Source organism: Carlito syrichta, unplaced genomic scaffold (assembly GCF_000164805.1).
Source record: "Carlito syrichta isolate Samal-C Ts95f unplaced genomic scaffold, Tarsius_syrichta-2.0.1 Scaffold66841, whole genome shotgun sequence".
Lineage (NCBI taxonomy): Eukaryota > Metazoa > Chordata > Mammalia > Primates > Tarsiidae > Carlito > Carlito syrichta.
Window position 1 is genome coordinate 1 of NW_007010937.1, and position 19,111 is coordinate 19,111.

Genomic DNA, 19,111 nt, shown 5'->3' on the forward strand with positions numbered 1-19,111 from the left:
GGATTGGGTATCTGGGAAAGATTTCAATTCTCCCTCACTGATGAAGCGTAGCTTGGCTAGGTAGGTTATTCTCGGTTGAAATTGTTTATCTTTTAGAACTTTGAAGATAGGGCTCCAAGCTCTCCTATCCCAGAGCATTTCTGTAGATAAATCTGCTGCTATTCTAATTAGTCTTCCCTGGTACATAGTCTGGCCTTTTTCTCTTGCAGCCTTTAGGATTTTTTCTTTTATACCTACTTTGTTTAGGTGAATTATTATATGTCTGGGAGTTGGTCTTCTCATTTGTTGTCTTGCAGGGGTTCTCTGAATCTCTTGTGTTTGAATTTTTTCATCCTTGATGAGATGAGGGAAGTTTTCTTGAATGATTCATGAAATGTTTGTTCCAATGTGGCCTCTGTTTCTCTCTCTGCCTCAGGAAGGCCAATTACTCTTAGGTTTGGTCTCTTGAAGTGATCATTCATCTCTTGAAGGTTTTGTTCTGTCTTTTTGAGCTTCTTTTCTATGCTTTTGACAGTTTGGGTTAGTTCTGTGTTTTGGTCTTTGAACTCTGAGATTCTTTCTTCTGTTTGGCTAATTCTGCTTTCCATGCTTATTAGTTTGTTATTTATTTTCATCATAGTGTTCTTTACTCCTGTTATTTCTATACTCCTGTTACATCAGCTCCTTCCTATTTTCCTCTTGTCTCTTCTCAATTTTTTAAATTCTCTCTATTAATATTTTGATGTCTGGGTTTGTTGCATGTGACCCAGACATCCTGGTCAGTCATTCTGGGGGTTCTTCATTGTTTGTGTTCCAGAAACTGTTTTCTTAGTGTCTGATCTCCCAGTGGTCTGTGTGAGACCTATATTCTTCTTTTTGGTTTTTCTTCATTTGTGCGGTTTTTTCCTCCTCCCTACTTTTTCCTTCCCTCCACACCACCATCTTCTTTAATTCTGTTATTCAGGGGTAGAGGGATTGCTTTTACTTCTGTTTGTTCAGTCTCCTATTCTTCTTTATGTATGCCCTCTTGCTTTGTTCAATTCTGGAGTTGCACTGTAGGTTGGGGGTGGTTCTTTTTGCAGTTTTGAGATTTACTTAAGGGCGGAGCTGTGATTCACAATCTATCTGCAGGTCCTGGTATTCGCCGACAGTTGTATTCGCTGACAGTCTGTGCTGTGGGGCTGTAGGTTTACTCCCTGAAATAAAATGTGGTTAGCAGAAGAAAGAGAATGGAGCAGACAGTGGGGGAAGAAGGGGGTGGAGAGAGAGAGGAGTAAGGGGGAAACAGACAAGTGTACCAACAAATGGAGAGAGATACCTAAACTGAAACAGATAAAAACAATAGACCACGGTTACAGACTAACCAACTCTTATACAAAATAAATAAAACATACAATGATGCTAACATACAAGCTAACCAACCACCTTATTGGTGTGCTGTTCCTCTATACAAAGATATGGTTTACAGAGAGGAGAAAAGAAGAAAAGGAAGAGGAAAAGAAAAAAAAAGGAACAAAATGGTAGGAATAGAATTAAGTCATTAAACTAACAGAACCAATTGAGCACACTCTGAGACTTTTTGTTTAAGTCCACTGTCCTTTCAGCTCTGATTTCTAGCTGCATTTTCAAGCTGGTAAATTAGTTGCAGTTCGGGTCCATTTCTCCCAGCCTGCTATGAAGGGCAGTTCAGATTACCCTCAGTTCCCCACTCAAATCTGGCCTGTGTCTGGTTTTCAAGCCTGTTTTTCCCGTTTCGGTGTTGTTACCTTGAATCGCCAGCGGGTCGTGCTATCTCAGCTGCCTGCCCCAGAGGAGGTGGAGCCAGACAGGAGTCGGGCAGAGGCTGGAGATGAGAGCCTGCCTCAAGGCACATGGGAGGAGACCCACGGCCGGCAGGACATCACGGTGGCAGCAGAGGTGGCAGCGATCCCAGCAGATCTTGCTGGCAGGGGCTTCAAGGACTGAAGTCGTGGATCGCCTCAGGCATGGGTGGTGTGATGTGCTATGGCCGCCACGGAGGCCGCAGCAGTGGCACCAGTGGCTGCTGTGTCTCTGGCTGCAGTGGTTGTCCAGACTGCTGTGATGCCCCAGCAGTGGCGACGGCCGAGCTCCATGTGAAGAGCAGGCTATCAACGTTGGGATCCGCAGCCCCCAGGGAGAGAGCCAGAGACCCTCTGTGTTCTCCTTTGCGGAGGGTTTCATAGACCAGGCTGCGCCTTCACCATCTTGCCAGAAGTCTCACATTGTGGCTTTAATTGCATTTCCCTTTATGAGTAGTGATTCTGAGCATTGTTTTCATACACCTGTTGGCCATTTGCGTGTCTTTTTTTGAGAAATGTTTATTCAGGTCCTTTGTCATTTTTAAAATGGGTTTTTTTTTCTTAGTATTGAGTTGTTTGAGTTTCTTATATAATTTGGATGTTAAACCCTTATCAGATGTATGATTTGCAAATATCTTCTCTCCACTCTGTTGATTATTTTTCTGGCTGTGCAAAAGTTTTGAGATTCGTTTGTCTGTTTTTGTTTTGTTTTCCATGCTTTTGCGATGCCATCAAAAAAAACCATTGCCCAACCCAATGTCGTGGATCTTTACCCCTAAGTTTTATTCTAGTAGTTTTTCAAATTCAAGTGTTTGTTTTAAATCTTTAAATCATTTTGAGATGATTTTGGTATATAAGTCCAACTTACAATGGGGTTCATCCCAATAAACCCATTGTAAAGTTGAAAAATCATAAATTAAACCTTTGTGAGTCAGGGACAATCTTTATATGATGTGAGATAAGGATCTTATTTCATTAGTTTAGTTTTTTCAACATAATTTTTTGAAGAGATTGTCCTTTGCCATTGTGTATTCTTGGCAACTTTGTAGAAAATCTATTTACTATAAATGTGTGGGTTTATATTGGGGCTGTTGATTTTATTCCACTGGCCTCTCTCTTTTTCTTTCTTAGTTTAACTAAAAGTCAGAAGGCTTTGTTTATCTTTTTGAAAAACCAACTCTTAGTGCCCTTAACCTTTTCTATTATTTTTCTGGTCTTTATTTTCTTCGTTTCACCTCTGCTCTTCATTGTTTCTTTCCTTTCCTTTTGTTAACTTTGGACTCAGTTTGCTCTTTTTTTCCCTAGGTCCTTGCTGTGTAACATTAGGTCATTTATTTGGGATCTTTCTTTGGATGTATGTATTTATTGCTATAAACTTCCCCTTCTTTGAGCTGTTTTTGTTGCATCCCAAAAGTTTTGGTGTGTTGCATGGTCATTTTGTCTCAAGATATTTTTAAATTTCTCTTTTAACCTCTTTTTGATTCATTGATTGTTTAATTTCCACATATTTGTGGGTTTTTCAAAGTTCTTCCTATTATTGACTTCTAGTTTCCTATCATCGTAGTCAGAAAAGATATATATAATTACCATCTACTAGATAGGGTAAGTTCTAGGGTTGTCAAGTCAGGAAAAGCATGAAGGAAAGAACTCTAACTGCATTTGGAAGATAAGTAAGTTCACCTGGTGGAGAAGAGTGTAAGAAAGTTTTATAGCCAACAGCATGTATACCCGACAATGTGAAATAGTATAGCATAAAGGAAATTAAAAGCGACTTGGCAGAACTGGTGCATAGTAGGAGAGTATGACGTGTTTCTACTGTGAGAATTATTAATCAGACTTACAAGAGAGGTTTTTTTTTCAAGTACACATGCCTACAAATAGCTATGCACAGGACAATATAGCATGTATGGATCCATGAGATTCTGAGGCTCAATTAAGTGCCTCTATAGCTTCCTACTAATAGCTTTCACTTGATACACCACATACAGAATTTTGAAATCTATCCTTTAGCACAGTTCAAGTATCAGTAATGATCCTTGACAAAATTTTCACCTTGTCAGGTAAGAAAAAGAAAAATTTATTCATACAACTTTATTTTTAAATTTAAAGTTGTGTTCTCTATTGTGAAATTATAACTTTTATGTCTACTTTTTTTTTTTGAATTGGAGTCTCACTCTGTCACCCAGACTGGAGTGCAGTGGCCGCTCCCAGCCACTGCAGCCTCGACCTGCTGGGCTCCAGCAATCCTTCCACCTCAGCCTTCCAAGTAACTGGAACTACAGACAGTGCTACCATGCCCGGCTAATTTTTTGATTTATTGTAGAGATGAGGTCTCACCAAGTTGCCCAGGTGGGTCTCGGACCCGCGGGCTCAGGCAATTCACTCACCTCAGCCTCCCGAAGCACGGGATTACAGGCTGAGCCACTGAGCCCAGCTTTTATCTACATTTTTGAAGTAAAAATATTATGTTTTTTTTTTTGCAGTGATGGTTAGGATAGCAGATCATAGCTTTTTAAACTGTCCTTAACACAGTGTGCTCACTTTTGGAAATAATATTTGTCCAAGAAATCCAAAAGCATTAGAACCACTGGTGCAGGAAATAGAAACAGACTGAAGTCTTGTATATAGGACCTTCCATTGGTAAGATTTGCATTTTAGGAAAATCACTCTGGCACTTGTGTAGAGGATGAGCTCAAAGGAGGTGGACACTAATGTAATAATCCATGTGTCATGGGGAATCATATTAAGGTGTGAGTGTAATGTAAAGGGGAGGACAGACTTAAAAGACTCTTGGAGCAGATGGAGGGAAGGTTGACTTCCTGCTTTCAACCTTTGGCTACTAGGGGTGAAAATAATGACACTTACCTGGACAGAAAAGAACTACAGTAGTAGCAAAACAGAAATATAAACAATAGTTCAATTTTTGGCTAATTTTTAAAAATAGCATAATTTCTATGAATGCAATGAATTTATTTTTCAATTTTAATTTTTTCCCTTCTAAATTTTTTCTGTTGTCTCTTTATAGTGTCATTTCCCTTTTAGCTAGTTCAACTCTAGATGTTTTTACATATTTTCACCTTTAAACATTTCTGCTCTTCCAATCTCTAAAACTGTAATATTATTATTTTCGTTTCTCTAGACTGAATTTCTAACTTTAGCTTCTCCGTTTTCCCCACATATTTTTCTACATGCCATCCATATCTGTTGCTTTCATAGGTCAGGAAGTGTATTTGCCGTATCTCTTCTTCGTCAGTTCCTCTTTTGGAGTGGCACTGATCAAGTGTATCTCCCTACAATATATTCGTTTTCAGTAACAGTTTCTAATGGAATATTACATATGAAAACTTCATGTTTTAATTATCTTGTAGTTTCTGAAAAATCTTTTAAATTTCCCCCTCTTATCACTAATAAATCCATTTGTGAATACATCATTAAAACACCATCTCATATTATTTAGATCTGCAACTGAATTTTCTACTCTAACAGATATAAATCCATTTAACTGTCAAGCTGTTTTAAATTAATTATAAATAGAACCTGTTCTACCTTGGAATGGTATGAACCATCTCTTAATGAAAATCCCTGTGTAATTCCCAAAGGTCATGACAAGAAAAAGGATTATCTATGTATCTGGTTAAAAAATTACAAAAAATGAAATAAATGAAGAAACTATTTAACTTGTGTTTAATGCCTTTCTCTAATAGGTTTATAAAATTTTCCATGCTTCCTACATCTGATTTCTTAATTTTATTTTTCTTTCTTTCTATATACTATTTGTATTCCTGCATGACAACAACTATCCAGCCCTATGTCTACCTTTAAGTTCTTAATTACTTAGTTTTTCTGCTTTTGTTGTATTCTTAGGGCTTTGTAAAAGGTTGTCTTTTGATTTATAATGACTGATGTGCTCACTATTTTCAACATTCGTTTCTTCTATATTATCATCATAATATTTCTTAATATGTTCTGGCAGGAAACAGCTTACACGACTTCTCTTTTTAAGCATCCAAGTATCTGGAACTCCTGAGTGAAGTTCTTGATGTTTTATATGGTTCCCTATAGCTACATCTTTTTCTCCTTTTATAAGCTGTTTTATTTTTACGAACCACAGCTGAGACCTATCAGGGATCAGAACATGGTCTTTAAAAAAATTTTTTTTAATTTTAAAAATGTGGGGTATAATTCAGGGTTAGGTATACAAATGTTCATTATGCGGGTACCCTTGTTGATGAGGTGTGCCCCTCCCTCCCCTGGCAGTTTCCCATTACTGCCAATTCCTTTCGTATAGCATTATGAAAATTGTTTAAGGTCTGCTTATGAGTGAGAAAATGTGGTACTCAGTTTTCTGTTTCTGTGATAGATCACTGAGTATGATAGACTCTAAATTCATCCAAGTTGCTGCGAAGTTCATATGTTTGTCTTTCTTTATGGCTGCTTAATATTCCATTGTGTATATATACCACATTTTTTTTGTAAATCCAGTTCAGCTTTGATGGGCAGCATGGTTGGTTCCACGTTTTTGCCCTTGCGAATAGAGCTGCAACAAACATGCATGTGCAGTTATCTTTTTTGTAGAATTATTTGAATTCCTCTGGGTATATTCCCAGTAGGGGGATTGCTGGGTCATATGGAAGGTCAATTTCTAGTTCTTTCAGAAATCGCCCCACTGTCTTCCAAAGAGGTAACACTAGTTTGCATTCCCACCAGAAGTGTAGAAGCGTTCCTTTATTTCTGCATCCTTGCCAGCATCTGTTGTTGTTTGTTTTATTAACGATGGCCACTCTTACCGGAGTTAGGTGGTATCTCGATGTGGTTTGGATTTGCATTTCTCTGATGATGAGTGAGGCTGAGCACTTTTTCATGTGTCTGTTGGCTGCCCGTATATCTTCTTTTGAGAAGTGTTTATTCATGTCTTTTGCACACTTTTTAATGGGGCTGTTTGTTTGTTTCCTTTCGGTGCGTTTGAGTTCCTTGTTGATCCTAGATGTTAGGCCTTTGTCAGATATACAGTTGGCAAATATTTTTTCCGATTCTGTGGGATGTCTCCCCACTCTCTTGATGGTTTCTTTTGCTTTGCAGAAGCTCGTTAGTTTGATGAGGTCCCACTTGTCTATCTTATTTCTTAAGGTATGGGCATTTAGGGTTCTGATCAGGAATTGGTTGCCAGTTCCAATTTCCATAGGGATTTCTCTTGGATTTTCTAAGATTCTTATAGTTTGAGGTTTTATGTTTAGGTCTTTGATCCATTTAGAGCTGATTTTTGTGTATGGGGATAGGTAGGGATCCTGTTTCAATCTTCTGCATGTGATCAGCCAGTTTCCCCAACACCATTGACTGAATAAGTTCTCTTCTCCCCAGTGGTTGTTGTTGGGAGCTTTGTCAAAGCTGAGTTGGTTGAGAAATTGAGGCTTTGCTTCCAGAATCTCTATTCTCAGAACACAGTCTTAACTTTAATGTACCTGTAATGCTACTTTTAACATTACAAATGTAAATGCCCAATATAATATTGTAAGTTTAAAATTGATACCAGCCTGTGCTAGGATAGATGTCTTCTTTACTGGAGTGTTATAATTGATGCCATATGTAATTACCTTGATCAATTAGATAAAGACGGCCACCAGCATTCTCCCTCGTTTTGCCTAAAGTCTTCGTTTTGGTGCAAACAACCAAATACTCATCATGAAGGCTTTGAAAATGAGACACATTCTGAGCATTCCTCTGATGACTCTTTTGAACCAGTGTCTCCAGAATTCCGTGGAAAAGAAGCCATAAGGTAAATGGGAAACTGTGTGACTAGGTACATTTATAGGAAAAAGCTTAAACAAGCTGCAGCAGGGCTAGTCACAGGTCAAATGCTGATGTAGATGGTGTGCTCCTTTCAGTTTTTCCTCTTCTATCATTCTAAATTTCTCTCATTCTCTATTTTAAATGCAAATACTGTTGATATTGTCAACAGTAAAATTTAGTAGACCTGGTAATTTAATTTTCTTGCTCCTCATCTTCTTTCTGTCTTCTATCTTATCATCCCCCACCATTTATACTCTCCTCTCTACTTTGTTGTCTAACACACACACACACACACACACACACACACACACACACACACACACACGTTATGGACATATATATGTCTACAGGGTATATAAAGTCTATAAGTACTTATGATATACATACTTTTTACACCGAGATTATCTCCCTTTTAGTGGTATAAGGACTAAAATTTTGAATTCAAAAGCCCTCTCCAAAATTTATGAGTTTTGTGACTTTTGGTTAAACTATATGAGCTCTCCAATCTTCATTTCTTTTTATTTCCGAGAAGAGTATAATGCCTGTCTGTCATCTGTAGTAATGTAAAGAATGAATAAGATAATTAAGCATGTATGCCCGTTACATAATAGGAGCTGGATAAATGTTAGTTCTGTATCCAAATTTGTATGATTGATGGAAAGGTTATGGAAATAAGAAGTATAAGAAGTAATGTAGGGAGAGCCATCAATACAAGATTTTAAGGGAAACCAGGAAGATGTGTAGACAACGACTGCTCAGGTCTTTATTTTGTCATGATCTAGTGCACGCTTCCCTAGGCATTTGCTTACTTTATTGGAGATTTTTGAGAAATAATTTTAGGTGACATTCCATTTATGTGAAGTTATCTTTTTAGAGTATGTTTTGAAGAGGCAGTGGACCATAGTGATTAGAATGTGGTTCATATATTTAAACCACGTGGTTGGAATCCTGGTTTTGTCAGTTCTTAACTGTGTAATCCCAACTAAAGTGCTTAATCTGCCCCTGCTTCTGTTTCTTTATCTTTTTTTTTTGGAGTTGGATTCTCACTCTGTCACCCAGGCTGGAGTACAGTAGCACGCTCATGGCCACCCCAGCATCGACCTGCTGGGCTCCGGCTATCCTTCTGCCTCCACCTTCCAAGTAGCTGGAACTACAGGCGTGCGATACCACAGCCAGCTAATTTTTTTGATTTATTGTAGAGATGAGGTCTCTCCAAGTTGCCTGGGCTGTTTTTGAATCTGTGGGCTCAGGCAATTCCCTCACCTTGGCCTCTCAACGTGCTGGGATGACAGGCTTGAGCCACCACACCTGGCCTTCTTTATCACAAAAATGGGCATAACAATAGTACAATGTTTGTCATGAAGAGTAAATGAGATATCACATAGAACAGTACCTGGCCAAAAATAGATATTCAATAAATGTTCGATGTTATGAATACCATAAATAAATTCAATCAGGCTTATACCAATCTTCCTTATTTCAAAATAGGTAGAAAGCGATTGATAAAAAGTTTCTGGGAGAAGTGGAAAAAGGAGAAAGATAACAGGAAGGAGAGAAAGCTATAAACTGAGAGGAAAAGATCAAGGTTAAAACTCTTTGTTCCTTGGAATTGATGGAACATCTCAAATTCTGCCATTTTTATTAGTCTTTCAAGTCCTGTCTCCTGTGTGAAGACTTTCAAGCTGTTCCATTGTATCACTTTCCTCACTATTAGCTCTTACAGTAGTTATGTAGACATCAGAAAATTTAGTATTGTGTCACTTAGCAAGCTAGATTATAACTAAACTACTTTAGTTCTTCCTTTGTCAGTCCAAATGCGATTGGAAACATGATGTCATTAAAAATGCCCAAGACAATGAATCTGACCCATATTCATCCAATGGGCAATGGAGATGGGTATGCATGTGTGTGGTGTAAAGAGGAGTTATTTAGGTTTCCTAAGTAAGTAGATGACACTAGTCATCCTATTCAGTAGTCTTAAGTCCAATTTGCCCTTGAGTATTTAATATGAACTGAGTATACTCTCAGATGAATGTGCCAGTGTAAGCCTGTCTAAACCTCCATACTATGTTGTTTGCCTTGACATTTCCTCTCTCTATACTTAATGGTTTAACTTGCCTCAAACCTCTCTGATAATTTTGAACCAGACAGTTCCTGCTGACAAATTAATTCATCCATCAACTAGCCTTTTGTTGGAATTAGGATGCAGAGACGAATGATAGTCTTTCACCTCAAGAAAGGTGCAGTCCAGGGGGAAATAAACACTGAAATAGGCAATTAGTAAAAGAAGTGGTAGAGATGGACACAGAGAATTAATAGAACACAGAGAAGAGTTATCCAACCCAGCCCAATGCAGTGGGAAAGGTCAGAAAGAGATGACTCTTGAGACGGTCTTATGGGAAAAAAAAAAAGATCTTAGTCTTATAAAGTGTGATGGGGCATGTGAAGATCCTTCTACAAAGGCTGTGGCATGAGTAACATGGGACAGCAAGTGAGCGTGTATGTCTAGGAAGCACAGGGAACCAACATCTCTGAACGTAAGGTACAAGGCTAGAAGACAGAGAGGTAAACCTTAAGAGGTAGGGACCAGATCAGCTCATGGAGAAGTTTCTTTGTTTCTTTTTTGCCGGGTTAAGAAGAGTAGCCTGTCCTGTAATGTGTAGAGAATCACTGAGTGATTTTAGGGAGGCAAATTAGGCAACCAGATCTTTGATAGATCACTATGGCAGCTTTCTGGAGATTGGATATGAGGTTGACACAACTAGAGAAATGGAATTATTTAGGAGATACCAGTCTGGGTATGGGCAGGAAAAGTGAGTTGCTAGAAATGTTATGGGAGTGAAACAGTCTAAGATAGGCATTAGGGACTCACAAATATACAAGGTTTGGAGGAGAGGAAGTAAAAAAGTTATAGCCAGATAGTCAGGGAAATAGTCACGGAAGGACCTTTGCCTGATGCACAGAAATGGGTGATTTTCAAGAAGTTTGCTGGTAAACTGTTGCAAGCCTTAGGGATTTTTCTGGGAAAACTTCCTCTCACCAGTTATCGTAATCTGCAACAGAAAAGCAGTTCTCATTAGGAAGTCTAAGAGCTGCCATAAACCTCGTGTCTGCCCATGTGTTTAATCTCTGTGACCTTGTTTCATTTCTGCTCTCCAAATCTTGCCCAAGTTCTTCTTGTTAGCAAAGTTGGGTACAGAGAACGGGATTCTGAGAAGCCTAGTCCCTGGTATGTCTTCTGCATTGCAGAAGAGAAGAGGCTAGTGCAGACGCAAAAGAAATAACTAATAATCCAGCACAGAGGTCATAGCCCCGGTTGAGGTGAAAGGTAATGAGGATGGTCTAGAAGGTCATGAGCAAGGAGTAAAGGAATAAATCCAAACAGATTCATAAAACCAAATTTATAAATTCCTAACATTTAAATTGGGTTAATTTTGTATGCCTCAAGATGGGATGAGAAAGGGAGAGAGAGAGAGAGTTAAGAATACCTCTCAGGCTCTTAGCTTGAGTTTCTGGGTAGATGGTAGAGATATTAACTGAGATAGAAAATGGAAGTGGGCCTGGTTTGGAGGACAATATCCTGCATTCAGTTTGATATCCAAGAACAGCTGTCTAGCAAAAAGCTGTATATAAATCTGAAACTCTAAAGAAATATCTGATGATACAAATTTGAGAATCATTAGAATCTAGGTAGGGGTCAAAGTCATGACAGTGGCTAAGACTGCATAGCAAAGATTTGAGAATAAGAAAAGTAGTTGGTCAAGTATAAAATCCAGTTTCAGGAGTTGATAAACTATGCTGAGAAGGAATAGCAAGTGAAGAATGTGGAACCAAAAAGGGAGAAGCCAGAGAAATAGATCCTTGCTAAAAGAAAAGAATGAACAGTGACTTAAAAATAGTAATGAGGTCTATCAAACGAGGACTGAAAAGTGTCTGTTGGATTCAGTAATTTGTTTTTGTTTTGTTTTGTTTTGTTTTTGCGTTGGAGTCTCACTCCGTCGCCCAGACTGGAGTGCAGTGGCCACTCCCGGCCACCGCAGCCTCGACCTACTGGGCTCTGGCGATCCTTCCGCCTCAGCCTTCCAAATAGCTGGAACTACAGGCGCGTGCTACCACACCCGGCTAATTTTTTGATTTATTGTAGAGATGAGGTCTTGCCAAGTTGCCCAGGCAGGTCTCGAACCCGCGGGCTCAGGCAATCCACTCACCTTAGCCTCCCAAAGGCGTGGGATTACAGGCTGAGCCACCGAGCCCAGCTGGATTCAGTAATTTGAATGTCACTGGTAAACTTCATTGAGAGTAGTTTCCGTGGAGTGGTAGAGTTAGAAGCTATACTGTCTTAGGCTGAGAAATAAATGTTGGGTAAGAGATGGAAACAGGGAATAAAGACCATTATTTTGGTAAATTTGCCTGTGAAAGGGAAGAATGGTTGGGAGGGACACAGGATTGAGGAAAAGCTGCTTTCCCTTTCTCCTGCTCTGTCTTCCTTCTTTACTTCTTTCAGTTGCAGCTTTCCCTTATTTATTTGGTAAATTTGGGAACATAGTGGGAATACATGAAATGCCAAGTGGTAAGAAAATGAGCAGGTCTGTATAAATAAGTTTACCACTGCCCTCCTTCGATCCTATTAAAAGGGCGACACCCTATACTGTGAAGTTCAGGTTTAGCTATGAATTGTTATCTGTGCTATTAAAAAAATTCATTGACCTCAAAGTTACTTACTCTTTTTTCAGAATCAGAAAGGTTAAAAAAGAATATAAGGGAAAGCCTGGCAAGGTAGAAGTATTGCAAGGTAAAGAGAAACACTTATTTGTTTTGATGATGTTTTTAATTAAATAAATTTCGTGACCATAAAATACAAATAATTATAGTAGAAAATTAGAAAAGTAGTATAGATGAAAGAAAAACATTTAAAAGCATGTTTTTACTCTGGAGGGCAGCTATCAATAGTATATTATCTTTTACTATGTATATATGTATATATAAACTATTTTTCCAAATGACATTGCACTATTCATACTGCTTTATACTTTTTAACTTGGCTTTGCCAAACTAAGCCTGAAGAATCACTGGAATTGATTTTATTTTCATTGAACTTTTCATCATCTGCTTTGGGCTGTTGGTTTGCCTTGTTTTTGATTTTCTGACAATCTAATTCCATGTTTTCTGTCTTCAGAGAATCTCTTAAGATTTCTGATATGCTAATGGAATTTTTATTTTCCAATGGAGCTAATCTTTCAAATGTTAAGGAAAAGTTGTCAAGTCCTAAGTAGGGTGCATATGAAAATGCCTGTAACATGTCTTGTGACACTTTTGTTATAAAAACAGAACAATGATCAGTGCCAGAGGAAACCAGTGCTCTCCTGAACTAGTCCTGATTCGGAATCAGCTCTCCTCCTTGATCTCTGTAACGGACCTCTCTCTTTCCAGCTCTGGAAACTTCAGTGGAAACACTTCTTAAGCCACACTGCTTTCTTTTGCCTAGGAAGCAAATAAACTGTGTTTTGCTTTTTATCTCTGGTAGCCTTCTCTTTGTTTTTTAATAGCAAATGTGTATATTTTTTGACATTCAAAGAATTTGAAGGTGGCAGCAAGGTAGACATTCATATTGAAATTCTTGATCCAATTTCTCCAAAGATGCATTTTATTCATAAATATATAACTTTTACAATTATATATATCATTTTATAGAGGATATATTAAAATACCAATGAAATAAAATGCTGAGATATATTTTACCCTTCCAATTTTATTAACGTCTATTTCATCTGCATATAATCCAAAATCTAATTTTCACATTTTATTCTAAAATAGGCATAAGCTTTGACATATATGAAGGACAGATCACTGCAATACTTGGGCATAGTGGAGCTGGTAAATCAACACTGCTAAACATTCTTAGTGGATTATCTGCTTCTACAGAAGGTGAGAAAAAAATTTGCTAAAAACCAGGCTGTAAATTGAAGTCTTTCAATCTGATTATATGAAAGAAAAATATTACTCTAAATTGGGCTTCTTATACTGTTGAATAATTTAGAACAGGAAATATTTAGTTCATATGTACATAAATTCATGAGAAAGTTTGCATCTCCATTCCACTATTTTTTTTAATATATATATTTTTATTTTAAAGTTGTGGGGTTCAGTTAAGGGTTATGTATACAAATATGGATTGTGCAGGTACTCTTGTTGGTAAGGTGTGCCCCCCTTCCCCCAGACAGATATTGACTGCCGTTATCCCACCTCCCTTCCCCTCCCTGTCCCCCCCACCATAGTTTCCCGCCACTGTCAATCCTTTTCTTATAGTATTACGGTAGTTGTTCAAGGTCCACTTATGAGTGAGAACATGTGATGCTCAGATCTTTGTACCTGTGAGAGGTCACTTAGTATTATAGACTCTATTTCCATCCAGGTTGCTGCAAAATTCATGATTTTGTTCTTTTTTATGGCTGCGTAATATTCCATGGTGTATGTGTACCGCATTTTTAAAATCCGGTCCTCTTTTGATGGACAGCATGGTTGGTTCCATGATCTTGCTATTGTGAACAATGCTGCGATAAACATACGTATGCAGGTATCTTTTTTATAGAGTGATTTGAGTTCTTCAGGGTATATTCCCAGTAGGGGGATTGCAGGTACAGCCTCTGTGGAAATCAGTGTGGCGATTCCTAAAAGCTCTAAAAATCGACCTTCCATATGACTCCATTCCACTATTATTTGGCTTTGCATTGCTGTGGACACAGATATTCATGTTAAGAATATTGTGTATTATATTCATTATGCAATTAGAAAATGTGAAGTTTCTTCAACTAATCAAGGCAAGTTTCTTAACAAGATCTAACTACTAATATTATATTTTATCACTCAATGTAGAATTACTACCCTGGTGTTAAGTTATTTAAAATTTGTATTTTTATAGGATCAGTCACTATTTGTAATACCCAACTTTCTGAAATAACTGACATGGAAGAAATCAGAAAAAACATTGGATTTTGTCCACAGTTCAATTTTCAGTTTGACTTTCTGACTGTGAGAGAAAACCTTAGGCTATTTGCCAAAATAAGAGGGATTCAGCCAAAGGAAGTAGAACAAGAGGTAGATAAACACATTAAAATCGATGACTTCAGAAATAAGTTGCTTAATTTACTTTTGACTATAGTTTTTTCAACCATTATTTTTCTTTTTTTATATAAAGGTTAATCAGTGAAATTCTAGAGTAAATATTTTGCACTGTTAATGCAGGGTTTTTTCTTATAGGTGAAAAGAATTATAGTGGAATTAGACATGCAAAGCATTCAAGATGTTATTGCTAAAAAATTAAGTGGTGGACAGAAGAGAAAACTAACACTTGGGATTGCCATTCTAGGAGATCCTCAGGTGAGAGAAAATATTTTAAAGACAGATTTGGACTAAAGGATATAAAGCAATATATTAAAGTCCAACTCCTACTGTAATTACCAAATGTGAAAGAAAACTTGAGATAAAGTCCCAGGTAAGCCTGCTAGGGACCCGGCAGAGGTCTGTATTCAGGTCTAGAGGTGACACTGGTTTTTATGCTGCTTTCTGAGGATCCTCACTGTGAAAAAGAGACACTTTCGTACATTTCCTTCTGCAGATTTTGCTATTGGACGAACCAACTGCTGGACTAGATCCCCTTTCAACACATCAAATATGGAGCCTCCTGAAGGAGTGTAAAACAGACCATGTGATCCTCTTCAGTACTCAGTTCATGGATGAGGCTGACATCTTGGCTGGTGATTCTTGGTTTCCTTATTTTAACTAGTTATCTAAGGGTTTAGCATAAGAGAAATCTTCTATAGTCTGTTTGCAAAAGAAGAGAATCTCGAATGCAGTCCGCCTAAGTTGCTGTACTCTAAAAATGCAATTTTTCTCAGAGGAATTTGGATCTCCCAGTGAATTCTTAGACCCCTGCTTTAAGTATTTTCTTCTTGTCTATAAGTTTCTTGACTGTCTACATCAATTACAAGCATGTTTTGAGAGATTTGAAACTCCTATATTGTCTTTCTTACAGAGAAAAAAACTTTAGGAAAAATTTTTTAAAATTTACATTTTGTTGCCAAGTTAGGAAGATCCTTTGTTCACTGCGATGAGTGATTGGGTGTGAAGACTGCAGAATTAGAGATAGAACACAATTTTTTCGCCTAGGAAATAAAGGCAGGTGGGGAAAACTAGTTTCGACAATCCCAGAAAGTATGTGAGGGAAGAATCTGAAAAAAAAAAAAAAAAAAATCCAGAAAGGGACTCAGCGAAAAGAAGATAATATTTTGCTGTGTGGTATACAACGTAATACTGTATTCAACTCCTCCATGAAATCCGAAGTAAAATAAGCTTTACTTCTCGTTTCAGTTTTCCCTTGCTTCAATAATGCTGTGTAACCACCTCCTTCAAAGTCGGTGCCTTAAGTCAATCAACATTTATTTAGCTCGTGAATTGGAGAGTTTGCAATTTAACATGGACTCACCTGGGGAAATTTTCAGGTCTTGACTGGGTCCATCCGTATATCTGGGGCGTCAAGTGCCATCGACTAGGGTGGTGCAGGTGGCTTAGCTTCCCCCTAGGTGCACTTCTTCTTCAAGCAGGCTAACCCTGTCATGTTCTCATGACAGTGATCGAGCCTTAAGAGAGCAAGTCCCAATGTATAAGCCCATTTCATGCCTCTACTTGCTAACATCTGCTAAGATGCTGTTGGCCAAAGCAAGTCACATGTTGGTGTTATGCTGCAAAGTTGCATACTAATGTATGTGGTTAAAGAAATGAGTGAAGAGGTGGACCATCCTTGCAACTTTTTGTGGCATTGGATTAGCTATGGGGAGTGCAGTGAATTTCTGGGACTTGCTTCACGATAGGCATGAGGATTAGAGGCAGTACTGTACCTAGGGGCTCAATTACATCACAGTTGCATTCATATAGAAAGAATTCATTCAGTATTTTTGTATCCAGAGTAGAGAATATACCAAGTAAGGAATTATTCTTTATAAAATTTGTTTTGTCTTCCTTCCTACTCAGACAGGAAAGTATTTCTGTCTAATGGGAATTTGAAATGCGCAGGATCATCTTTGTTTCTGAAGAGAAAATGGGGTATAGGATATCATTTAAGGTAATGCATTCTGGGTGCAGTTAATTTTAATATAAGTGTTTCAGTACAAGAGTGACATTTAATGTAATTCTTTAGAGAAATAAGAAAGCTAACTGAATTTTTGGTAGACATTATTTTACAATAAACAGCACAAAATGTCTCCTTTATTAACATTTTCTTTGTTGGTTATCTCTTGGATTTAAGCATTCCAATTTTTATTTTTATTTTATTTTTTTAAATGATTTTTTATTTTAAAGATGTGGGGTACAATTCAGGGTTAGGTATACAAATGTTCATTAAGCAGGTACCCTTGTTGATGAGGTGTGCCCCCCGCCCTGGGCGGTTTCCCACTACTGCCAATCCTTTTCTTACAGTATTAGATAATTGTTCAAGGTCCACTTATGAGTGAGAGCATGTGATACTCAGTTCTTTGTTTCTGTGGTAGACCATTCAGTATTATAGACTCTAAGTCCATCCAAGTTTAAGCATGCCAATTTTTAAAAACTCGTATATTTTTCAATACGACATTCTTTAACCAATATTTATATAACCTCTACTGATAAATTTAAATTTTAGTTTTATGGATACATAAGTTGTGCATATTTCACTGATCATTTTTAGCAAAACAATTTGCCCTAAAGGTCTGAAGTTGTATTCCAAATCCGAATGACAGAATATTACATGGAACATTTTAGAAAGCACCAACTATTTCAGACAGGATCTGCACACAGAAGTTACTGGCATCGTAGATCCTAGATGTTAGAGAACTGGATTTTAAAAATGTGGTACATGTCGGAGACCTGCTCCAGTTGGGTGGGGCCCGAAGGGGAGGTGAGAGAAGCGGGGAGAGACAGAGACCACACACCTTCGATGAGGATGGCAATCACGGCAAAACTTTATTGCTCATGAGGCTATATTTATAATGCTTTTTTTGGCATAATCTAAACATTACACGTATATTTTTCCAACTAGTTACAATTTAAAACAACATGTGATATCCAAAACCCCTTCCGTTGATTTTTAATCTTTAATGATCTAAACAAAAATGTCTATTATTTATGCTAACTTTTAACTTTATATTGCTTATGCATCTATTTAATATTTTGCAACTATAGCAGCAAATATTAGCTTATGCCCCTAAGGTATGAAACCTGCTGACGTAAGGCAAGTCTTTTTTTTTTTTTTTACTTCCTTTAAGGGATGTTTTTTAACTTCTCTATTCCATCTTAACTTCTCTATTCTATCTTATAAATCTTATTCTGTACTTTAACTCTATTTAAATTTTTATATCTATAGTTTTTTCTATTTCTATTATTTATCTTACTTATACTTTATATCATCTATGATTTACATACTATCTGTTAACCAACACCATATCTTGTGTCCCGCTTCACATATACTTTCTTTCTCTGTTCCCACAGGATTTTAGCCTTTTCAGACATAATCAGAGGTTCACTGCACTTTATCTGCTCCCAGGTGGAAACCTCACTGGCTCTGATCCTGCGTCCATTTATCCAAAACCATCTAACAAAATTCTTATCATAAACACCAGTGTATGGTAAAAATGGGTCAAACCAATCTAAATTCTGCATACTACTTTTCCCTCTCAGCGCCCACCATATTCTATTATTAATTTTATATCCAACATAATTATCGATTTTCACTATAAAAATAACTTGTCTATTTGATTTAATATCTCTAGTGCTTCTATGAAGAAAAAGTGGAATGGTGAAACTATTCTCTACAAAATAATTAAACTGTTTACTGTTACTCTAGAATGGCCTGTCCTGCTGTGTTCAATTCTGGGAAAGATTTCTTTATGTTCTCATACAAGGGTGAAACAAGTATTGTCTCAGCTGGGCGGGGGAAGAGAAGCAGAAATCTGCCTTATTTTGGTTAGAGGATTGTTTAAAAGAAGATCATTAACTAATGACCTTTGGATGTCATGTCTAGTTTTGGTTGATCCATAGAATTGGGTTTCATTCAAAACAGAGTGTTTAACGGATAAATTTTTAACAAACATCCGGGATAAACATGTCATGAAACTTAATGCCATGAGGAGCGTACATTGTTGTTTTTCCCAGGGCCATCTGAAGTCCCTCTGCCTTCCCTTCCATGGGGCTCTGCCATTCCATGGTTTTCACCAGTGGCTCTGCCTGCCTGGTGAAGTGGGTACGCTTCAGGCAGCTTCAGAACTGGCACCTGTAAGATTATGGCTCCCGACAGGTACATATACACAATGGAATATTATGCGACCATAAAAAAGAACAAAATCATGAATTTTGCAGCAACCTGGATGGAATTAGAGTTTATAATACTGAGTGATCTCTCACAGAAACAAGGATCTGAGCATCACATGTTCTCATTCATAAGTGGACCTTGAACAATTAATCGTAATACTATAAGAAAAGGGTTGACAGTGGCGGGA

At 37.6% G+C, this 19,111-nt stretch overlaps 1 protein-coding gene across 1 annotated transcript in view; it reads left to right on the forward strand.

The window, feature by feature from the left end:
* Positions 1-1,850: 1,850 nt before the first annotated feature.
* Positions 1,851-19,111, forward strand: part of LOC103253157 (ATP-binding cassette sub-family A member 10-like) — a gene marked incomplete at its 3' end in the record, with an annotated part of 47,227 nt that continues 29,966 nt past the window's right edge. Inside the window, exons 1-8 of the mRNA XM_008051606.2 lie at positions 1,851-2,157; positions 7,404-7,572; positions 12,320-12,378; positions 13,401-13,511; positions 14,506-14,681; positions 14,844-14,963; positions 15,202-15,340; positions 16,614-16,704. Coding sequence (XP_008049797.2) covers positions 1,851-2,157; positions 7,404-7,572; positions 12,320-12,378; positions 13,401-13,511; positions 14,506-14,681; positions 14,844-14,963; positions 15,202-15,340; positions 16,614-16,704 — 1,172 coding nt within the window. The remainder of the gene's footprint in view (positions 2,158-7,403; positions 7,573-12,319; positions 12,379-13,400; positions 13,512-14,505; positions 14,682-14,843; positions 14,964-15,201; positions 15,341-16,613; positions 16,705-19,111) is intronic.